Here is a 10,354-nt window from a genome sequence, read left to right as displayed (position 1 = left end):
CCCACACCTTTTCTGGGCCTTTGCATCAAAATGCATTGGGTAGAATTTCCCATTTGGCATGCACGATCGGCAAGTGGAACCGGAAGCAGCTGCAAATTCCAGTCCCACTCCAATAAAAACTCTCAATATTAAGCTGGCTGTCACTTAAGTGGCAAATTATGCCCAGATTGGGTCAGCGCCCACATTAGGCATGTGGTGGGCATCGTGTCCAATGGTGGTCTGCCATGAATTTTAAATGATGTGGAGATGCCGGCGTTGGACTGGGGTAAGCACAGTAAGAAGTCTCACAACACCAGGTTAAAGTCCAACAGGTTTATTTGGTAGCAAATACCATAAGCTTTCGGAGCTTGCTGCTCCTTCGTTAGATGGAGTGGTCTCTGTTCTCCAACAGGCACTGTTGGAGAACAGAGACCACTCCATCTGACGAAGGAGCAGCAAGCTCCGAAAGCTTATGGTATTTGCTACCAAATAAACCTGTTGGACTTTAACCTGGTGTTGTGAGACTTCTTACTATGAATTTTAAAAGCAGTGTCCACAGGCAACTGATGAATGTATGGCAGAAGAAGGGCTACTGCGGGAAGTCACACCAGACGGGGCAGGGGAGTGGGAGAGGAGAGATCTGGTGGCCAGCAAATGCCTCATCTACCGCCTCTCAACTTATACCTGTGACCTCTTGTTCTAGATTGCCCCATAACAGAAAACATTTGGTCTACATTTACTTTATCAATCCCTTCTAAAATTTTATATACCTCGATCAGCTCCCCTCTCATCCTTCTAAACTCCAGCGAGTATAAACCCAAACTGCTTAATCTCTCCTCATATTTCAATCCCTTCATTCCCGGAATCAATCTGGTGAATCTCCTTTGAACTGCCTCTAATGCCACCACATCCTTCCACAAATAAGGAGACCAAAACTGGACACAATACTCTAGATGTGGTCTCACTAACACCGTATGCAATTGCAACAACACTTCTCTACATTTTGCAATAAATGCCAACATCCTATTTGCATTGTATAGTATTCTGCACCTGCATAAAGACTTTCTGTGATTCATGAACATAGAGACCCAGATCCCTCTGCCCGGAAGCATTTTGAAGTCGCTTTCCATTTCGGTAATAATTTGCCTTTCTATTTTTTTCTGTCAAAATGGATAACTTCACACTTATCTACATTAAACTCCATCTGCCAAATTTTGGCCCATTCTCCTAGCCTACCTATATAGGAAAGAGGACAAAGGGGATATGAAGAGTTTAAGAAAGAAGTTTAAAAAATCAGAAGGCAAGGAGAAATTATTCTATCAAACACTCAAGGAATATACAGGAAACAAAATATTTTATCGACAGAACAGTTACAAAAGGAAAATTAAAGTAGGTATAGGGCCATTAAATGATGATCAAGATGAACTCAAGTAATGATAATGAACTGACAGGAAGTTGAACAACGAAACTGCCTCAATTTTTGATAAAGAAGCTAACGAAATAAACACCACCAGAGGATGAGCTTAAGTATAATACAGAAAGGATTTCTGGCACAGAGCTGATGACGCCAGAAGCTCGGTGGGCGGGGATGTATAGAGGCCATGGCGTCCAGTGAGAAGCCCGCTAAATGGCCTCCAATGAAGTCTCTGCTGCTCGAGCAGCACAGCGGGCTGGGAGAATCGCCTTTAGAATCTTACACCTTATTCTCCAAAATAAGAAGAAAAGCCTCCAATTAAACTTACTGGTATTTGGAATTTCTTTGCAAAATTGTTTTAGTTCAGTTAAATAATAAAGAGCTTGTTGTCCACTGGATCAATCGTCAAATTAAAATTTGAACCCTCAGTATTTTGTAAAAAATAGAAAAGAGGAATTTGAAGCGTATAAAATAATTTGCTTCGTTTATCATCTTCTCGAAAACCTAATTAATTTAATTGAGAGCTTCTTTTTCATTCCATTGAAAAGGGAATTGTAAATGCTGCACACAAACCACAGAAGAATGGTTGTGAAGATTAATTGGAACAGTAGCAGTATTAGGTATAATTGTACTATTAATTTGCAATTTCCTCTTCCATAGCTAATCAATGCTCCTCTTGCAGAAGATGAAGGGATTGTATTTTGCTTACAAGATGTCTGGGCAGGACTCAAACTAAAAACTGAACTGGAGATGGTTCTTGCCTGCATTAGTTGATTGTCAGTTGATATTTTTGGAGGGTATGTAGTAAAAGTCATTAGAATGAAGGTCGCAGATGTATCTACTTGTGAGACTAACTTGGAGTAATATGTTGAATCTGGAATAGGATTGCTGGAAGTTTCCATTTCCTGCATAACCATAGCCTTCAGTGATGTGGTCCAGGGCATTGTGGATGACCAAGGCATATGAGGCACAAGAGGTAACAATTGTACGGATGTTATGCTGGCGGTTGTAAAAACCTTTGTCAAAATTTCGGTAGCAGAAGTTGAAAATTCTGGAGTACTGGTTTGTTCTGTTGTCCATGTTGTCCTTGGAGTTGAGAATAGTGTAGTCACAATTGGAGTAGAAATTTCTGTGGTAGTTGGTTGTTCTGTTGTGAAGTCACTTGTAATTGTAAGAAGAGCTGTTGATGTGGTCATTGTAGAAGTTGAAATTTCTGTGGTAGTTGGTTGTTCTGTTGTCCTTGGAGTTGAGAATAGTGTAGTCACAATAGGAGTTGAAATTTCTGTGGTAGTTGGGAGTTCTGTTGTCCTTGGAGTTGAGAATAGTGTAGTCACAATAGGAGTTGAAATTTCTGTGGTAGTTGGTTGTTCTGTTGTCCTTGGAGTTGAGAATAGTGTAGTCACAATAGGAGTTGAGAATAGTGTAGTCACAATAGGAGTTGAAATTTCTGTGGTAGTTGGTTGTTCTGTTGTGAAGTCAGTTGTTATTGTAGTAAGAGCTGTTGATGTGGTCATTGTAGAAGTTGAAATTTCTGTGGTAGTTGGTTGTTCTGTCGTCCTTGGAGTTGGGGATAGTGTGGTCACAATAAGAGTTGAAATTTCTGTTGTGAAGTCAGTTGTAATTGTAGTAAGAGCTGTTGATGTGGCCATTGTAGGAGTTGACACTTCTGTGGTAGTTGGTTGTTCTGTTGTCCTTGAAGTTGGGAATAGTGTGGTCAGAATAGGAGTTGAAATTTCTGTTGTGAAGTCAGTTGTAATTGTAGTAAGAGCTGTTGATGTGATCATTGTAGAAGTTGACATTTCTGTGGTGCTGAGTTGTTCTGTTGTCAATTCTGTTGTACCTCTAGTTGATTTAATTGTTGGCGTGGTCAGGATAGAAGTTGAACCTTCAGCAGTGGTGCTTTTCTCAGTTGTGGTTAAGCAGGTTAAATCTTCTTCTCTCAAAGTCGCAATAGTAAAGTCAGTGAGACTACCAGGAAAGCGACACTGCAAATCAGAATATGATTTCACTTTGTTTCTATTAGCCGTCATCCAATTTTTGAAATACAATAGTTGACAGTCACACACAAAAGGGTTATCTCTCAGATTGAGTCCATTTGAATTCAGAGTCGTCAAAGTATCAAATGTTCCATTAGGCACATTAGATAATTGGTTGTTAGCAAGGTTAAGCTTTTTCAACTTGGGCAAATGTTTTAAAATGTCCTTTTCTAAGGTATGAAGATCATTATTTTGCAGTTGAAGATCGTTCAAAGTCTTCAGACCTTTGAAAGCATCCTTTGGGAGATGAGTAATCTGGTTCTTGCTCAACACCAGTTTTCTCAGATTAGGCAGATTACTGAACACTTCATCAGGAACAGTGGTGAGTTTGTTTTGAGTCAGTGAAAGTTCAGTGAGATGACGACTTAATCCAAATAAACTAGCAGGAAGGCTTGAGAGCATGTTAGATTCCAGCTTCAATTTAACTATTTTTGTCAAATTATGTAAAAGTCCGAATGGAAGCTCTGTGATGACATTGTTGTCCAAATACAATTTCTCTAATTTAAGGAGTTTGGAAAAAATTCTAGTTGAGAGATGTGTTATTTTGTTATTTCCCAAAGAAAGCTCGGTTAGTTCTGGGAGATTATCAAAAATACCTTCCGGGAGATCTGTAATCTGATTTTGATGAAGTTTGAGGAGTTTGAGTTTGGAAAGTTTTTCAAACATGTCCCGAGAAATATTGCTGATCTGATTTCCTGCCAAATGCAGCTTTGTAAGTTGTGTAAGTTTGTCAAATATCTGATCAGGAAGGGTATTTATTTTGTTACCAAACAACCGCAGTTCATTTAAATTGGAAAGATTGTTAAATAATCCATTGTCAATGTTCTTGATATGGTTGTCAGACAGGTAAAGAATTCTTAGTTGCCCAAGGTTGTCAAAAATTCCAACATTCAATTTTTCCAATGAACTTCGTGTTATCTCAAGATGTTCGAGATGACTGAGATCATCCAGAGCCCCAATTTCTATTGTACGTATCGGATTATAATTAAATACAAGTGTTGTCAGTGCAGCAGGATAACTCTGAAAGGCTCCAACTCTTATTGCAGAAACATGAGTTTGTAAAAACATCATTCGAGTTGTATTGGATGGTACATTCGCTGGAATTTCTGTCATGATTTCTTTGCTACAAACCAAAGTTTCTTCAGTAAACTCACAGTCAGAAATAGAAATGGCAAAACCACACAATTGTGTAAAAATGAGCAAGTTCAAGCAATGTATGTGTGTCATTTTCCTGTAAAACAAAATGACAAAAAGTATGTTTAGGAAGTAAACACTTTTGATTTAGCGAGAAAACTGATAATGGAATAGAACATTGCTTTTTGCCAAATATAAATAATACTGTACATGATCACTCTCAAAGATATACCAGCCAAGGACTGCAAAAGGCAGCTCGAAAGTGCCCTTCGTTTTGAAGCAATGGTAGCAAAATGGCACTCACTTTGGGTGCACACACAAAGCCAGTCAACATGTAATGCGATAATGTCATGAGGGGGAGACAATGGCGTAGTGGCATTGTCGCTGGACTAGTAATCCAGAGACGCGGGGTAATACTCTGAGGACCCGGGTTCGAATCCCACCACGGCAGATGATGAAATTTGTACTGATTAAAAATCTGGAATTAAAAGTCTGATGATGGCCACAAAGCCATTGTTGATTGTCACAAAAACCCATCTGGTTCACCAATGCCCTTTAGGGAAGGCAATCTGCTGTCCTTACCTGGTCTGGCTGATATGTAACTCCAGACCCACAGCAATGTGGTAGACTCTTAACTGCCCTCAGGGATGGGCAATAAATGCTGGCCCAGTCAGCGACACCCACATCCCATGAAATGAATTTTTTAAAATGTTATTTTGCCTTTAGCACTGCAGCCGACACCCTCCCATAAACATGGACAGCCGAACGTGAGGAATACCTGACTGTCTCAGCACACATCCTCACAGTGCTGAGTTCCATTGACTATACACACGTACCTTTGATGCTATCACATCATAATGCAAACTGCAGGATGTGGATGTGAGGTTTGCATCAGTGCAAAGTATGTGAGGGTGAGGTGAAGTTATGAATGTGAATGACGAGGCAAACCTAATAGAAGCGGTTGATAGATACAGCGGGGGGAGGGGGGGGCGGGTGGAATAGGGAGTGTGAATTGCCAAGTGAATGATCCATCTTAGCCACCCAGGAAGTCCCCAGCATCACAGATGTCAGTTTCAGCCAATTTGATTCATGACACATCTTATCAACAGACAACTGAAGGAACTGGATTCTGCAAAGGGTATTCCAACAATTGTACTGAAAGTTTGTGCTTCAGAACTTGCCGCATCTCTCACCAAGTTGTTCCAGTACAGCTAGCATCTACCCACCAATGTGGAAAATTGCCCTGGAATGTCCTGTACTGTACATAAAAATAAGCAGGACAAATTCACCCCAGCCAACCTCTGCTGCATCAGTCTACTCTCGATCATCAGAAGAGAAAGGAACAGTGCTATCAAGCAGCACTTACTTATCAATAACCTGCTCACTGCCATTCATTCAGAGTTCCGCCAGGGTCACTCAGCTCCTGACCTCATTATAGCCTTCGTTCAAACATAGACAAAAGAGTTTAATTCCAGAGGTGAGGTGAGAGTGAATGCCCTTGACGTCAAGGCAGCATTTGACTAAGTATGGAATCAGGGTGTATTCCCTTGCATCACCTCACACTTTCCAGGGTTAAATTCCATTTGCCACTGTCTTACCCATCTGACAAGCCTGTCTATATCATCCTGTAGTCTATGGCTTTCTTCCTCGTTATTTACCACACCACCAATTTCCCTGTCATCTGTGAACTTACTGATCATTCCTCCCACATACTCTTCAGATTATTAATATATACCACAAAGAGCAAGGGACCCAGCATCGATCCCTTGGTACATCACTGGACACGGGCTTCCAGTCACAAAAACAACATCAACCATCACCCTCTGCCTTGTGCCAGTAAGTCATTTTTGGATGCAATTCACCAATTTGGTGTGGATCCCCTGGGCTCTTACCTTCTTGATCAGACTCCCATGAGGGACATTGTCAAAAACCCTAAAGTCATGTAGACTACACCAGCTGCACTGCCCTCATCTACACACCTGGTCAGTATTTAAGTTATTGGTTTTAAGAAGTTAGAATCTTTCCTTATTATCGCTATAAAGTGGAAAAAACAACTTACCCACTACCCAGCAATCAGCTCTCTCCCTTGTAGCCTCTATTCCTGCAGCAGGGTAAGACCACTTTCTGAACCCTTTGCGTGGTTTTTATGTCAGCTCACAAATTCCAAATCAAAATTAACATGGCAGTAAACATGCATTTAAACAAATCAATTTAATTAATTATTGGACACGGAACAAAGGTTTAAATGAACTTCAGTAAGTCTGACAGTTCCAATTATTCGACATATATTCCTGAAACTATAAACCCTCTCTGACCAATTTCATCCCGACATCTGACTCACCAACACCTTCTCAAGGGCAGGCTAGGGATGAGCATTAAAAGCTGGCCTAGCCAATGATGCCCACATCTCGTGGAAGAATTTTAAAATCCCAACAAAATCCAAAATTGTACATAAGGCAGCATTCTTAGTGCAAATAATCATGTTTCAGGTCAATATGTTGCGAAAGTCACTGAAGACAGGAGTCGCATTTTGAGTTGAAGAACCAAAAATGGAAAAGCCGTATTATTTAGAGAGTGTAGCTCATATTTTCAAGGTATTAAATTCTTATTGATAAGAAATGCATCTACCTTTGAAAACTGAAGCCAGCAGTATTCAATTTATATTTTTGTTTGAATAGCTAAACTATTTTAAACCACTTCCCCTGATCAATAATGGAAAGGTTTGAAACAACCGTTGATGCATTCCAATGTTGTAGAATGGAACTTGCCTTGTCAGTGAGGAAAGTCCTGAAGAAAGTGATTCAGACAGGTTTGTCACAAATGACTGTCCGTGGCCGCAGACGTGACTCCGGGAAGGTGTGTTGCCTCCCTGGTGCCAGAGTCAAGGATGTTACTGTCTGTTACTTACTAGGAGAAAAGGATAGAGCAACCTCTGTTTCTGATACCTCTTGATAAGCTTGTTTACTTCATTAACAGTACATATGGCCTCATGTCTTAGTTTGATAAACATATTTTCAACTGAAGGTATCACGCCTTAATCTAAACATGTACATCCGTGGCTGTTAAAAGTTGTCCTCTTTTCTCTCCCCTAAGACTGATTGGTTTTGCTCTTTGTTTCCGCGTGTTTTGACATCTGTGCCGTACATTGCCCATGATCATTTTTCATTTGTGAATCTTTAAATATTGGTGCAGAAACAGGCTGTAGTGCTAATTGAAAGATGAGGTGCCATTCCTTGAGCTGGCATTGAACTTTATTTCAACACTGCAGCAGACCAAGGACAGAGCTGTCAGTGTAAGATCAAGATGGAGAACGAAAATGGCAAAACATGGAAGTTCAGGAGTCATGCTTGTGTCACTCACTCTGCATCTCATCTCCTCTCATCCTTTGATTCGACACTTTACAGCCTTCTGGACTCAACGCTGAGGTCATAGAACATAGAACAGTACAGCACAGAACAGGCCCTTCGGCCCACGATGTTGTGCCGAGCTTTATCTGAAACCAAGATCAAGCTATCCCACTCCCTATCATCCTGGTGTGCTCCATGTGCCTATCCAATAACCGCTTAAATGTTCCCAAAGTGTCTGACTCCACTATCACTGCAGGCAGTCCATTCCACACCCCAACCACTCTCTGCGTAAAGAACCTACCTCTGATATCCTTCCTATATCTCCCACCACGAACCCTATAGTTATGCCCCCTTGTAATAGCTCCATCCACCCGAGGAAATAGTCTTTGAACGTTCACTCTATCTATCCCCTTCATCATTTTATAAACCTCTATTAAGTCTCCCCTCAGCCTCCTCCGATCCAGAGAGAACATTCCTAGCTCCCTCAACCTTTCCTCATAAGACCTACCCTCCAAACCAGGCAGCATCCTGGTAAATCTCCTCTGCACTCTTTCCAGCGCTTCCACATCCTTCTTATAGTGAGGTGACCAGAACTGCACACAATATTCCAAATGTGGTCTCAACAACTTCAGGTCAACAACTTCAGACTGTCGGCTTGATCAGTTTTCACCTTTTGCATGTTGCATTCATAATCTTGTTTTCCATGTCTTTGTGGGTGTTCATTAAACTGCCATCTACACCCTCTTTGGACAAATTGTTCATTACAACCATTGCCACTCCATTGCCTTCTGTACCATGACTGTTTGATTAGTTAACCTCGCCTGCCTTCTACCCCATCACAGAACTGCCCTTTTGTTCATCTCCCCTCCCTCCTTTCATTTGCTCAAAACATATTACGTTTCTATCTTCCTTCAGTTCTGAAGAACAGTTCCTGACTTGAACCTTTAGCTCTGCTTCTGTCTCCATAGATGTTCCCAGACCTGCTGAGAATGTCCAAGATTTTCTGTTTTTATTTCAGATTTCCGGCATCCATTGTATTTTGTTGCATTTCACAAGTGGTCATTCGAAAGTGAAAACTGCAAATTGAAAAATAGATGAAACCGATCAGTACAAGAAGTCATTTGAAATAACATTCTGAATTGACACATAAAATGGGTCAAACAAAATTCTTCAGAAACCTATTGGCCGATGAACGCGGGCGCAAATGGTGACATGGGCACAAAATCCCGCAGGAGGCTAAAGGAGTGATTCTCATCAGTGAGATCTTGCAGCTCCTCCCCGCCCCCCCCCCCCCCCCCCCCCACCGCACCCCAACCCCATTTAAGGTAATGAGGTCTCCACCCACGAATATCATTTTGCATATATTATCATTGCATTACCAGGTTTCCCTGCTGTATCATCCCCCCACATTGGGATTTCCCCTGTCAGTGAGGTTTATGATAGATCTGGAGCAACAGTGGCACAGTGGTTAGCACTGCTGCCTCACAGAGCCAGGGACCTGGGTTCAATTCCAGCCTTGGATGACTGTCTGTGTGGAATTTGCATTTTCTCCCCGTGGCTGCATGTGTTTCCTCCGGGTGCTCCGTTTTCCTCCCACACTCCAAAGATGTGCAGATTAGGTTGATTGGCCATGGTAAATTGTCCCTTAGTGTCAGGGTGATTAGCAGGATAAATACATGGAGTTACAGGGATAGAGCCTGGGTAGAATTGTTGTTAGTGCAGGCTCGATGGGCCAAATGGCCTCCTTCTGCACTCGAGAGATTCTATGATTCTATGAGCATGAACAAGGCAAAGAAACCACACTGGGTCACAATGTGACCCAGCGGGAGAGGGGCATAGCAGGGAAGGGCCCTGGCACAGCCCCTTGGCATTGTCCTCTGGCAATGCCATGGCAATGCCGTGAGGCAGTGCTTGGGCAATGCGAGGGATCAGTGCTGAGGGGGATTCCTCTGGCGAGCTCCAAATGGGGGAGAGGATTCCGTGAGCATGTGGGAGCGGGGAGATTCTTTGTTTTGTTTTGACTTACAAATGTGAGATTCATAGAATCCCTACAGTGCAGGAGGCCATTCAACCCATCGAATCTGTGCTGACTCTCTGTCACAATATCTTACCTAGGCCCTTGCCCCTGTCCTATCCCCATAACGCCACATTTTTACAATGGTTAATCCATCTAACCTGCATATCTTGGAGCACTGTGGGGCAATTTAGCACGGGCCAATCCACCTAACCTGCTCATCTTTGGACTGTGGGAGGAAACCGGAGCACCTGGAAGAAACTCACGCAGACACGGGCAGACCGTGCAAACTCCACACAGACAGTTATCCAAGGCCAGAATTGAACCCTGGCCCCTGGTGCTGTGAGGCAGCGGTGCTAACCACTGTACCACCATGCCGCCTTTATACTGGAGATCAGGGCACCCTTCAAAAACCTCGATCTCTGGAAAG

General features: G+C 42.2%; 1 protein-coding gene across 2 annotated transcripts; it reads right to left on the bottom strand.

The window, feature by feature from the left end:
- Window positions 1-364: 364 nt before the first annotated feature.
- Window positions 365-7,467, bottom strand: LOC144489908 (uncharacterized). Of its 2 annotated transcripts, none has more exons than XM_078207739.1 (2): window positions 7,332-7,467; window positions 365-4,660 (listed from the first exon to the last, which is right to left on the bottom strand). In XM_078207739.1, exon 2 carries the CDS (start codon window positions 4,654-4,656, stop codon window positions 1,882-1,884), a length of 2,775 nt encoding a protein of 924 aa, XP_078063865.1. In that variant the 5' UTR covers window positions 4,657-4,660; window positions 7,332-7,467; the 3' UTR covers window positions 365-1,881. The 2 variants fall into 2 exon arrangements, with proteins under 2 accessions (XP_078063865.1, XP_078063868.1); XM_078207742.1 differs by lacking the exon at window positions 7,332-7,467 and adding an exon at window positions 6,623-6,913.
- Between the last annotated feature and the right edge of the window lie 2,887 nt (window positions 7,468-10,354).

This window comes from Mustelus asterias, chromosome 3 (genome assembly GCF_964213995.1).
Source record: "Mustelus asterias chromosome 3, sMusAst1.hap1.1, whole genome shotgun sequence".
Classification (NCBI taxonomy): Eukaryota; Metazoa; Chordata; class Chondrichthyes; order Carcharhiniformes; family Triakidae; genus Mustelus; species Mustelus asterias.
The sequence above is the reverse complement of the archived record's forward strand: the minus strand, read 5'-3'. Positions and strand labels throughout refer to the sequence as shown.

Excerpts from the sequence above, each read along its gene's own strand:
- LOC144489908 (XM_078207739.1), bottom strand. The coding sequence starts at position 4,656 with ATGACACACATACATTGCTTGAACTTGCTCATTTTTACACAATTGTGT.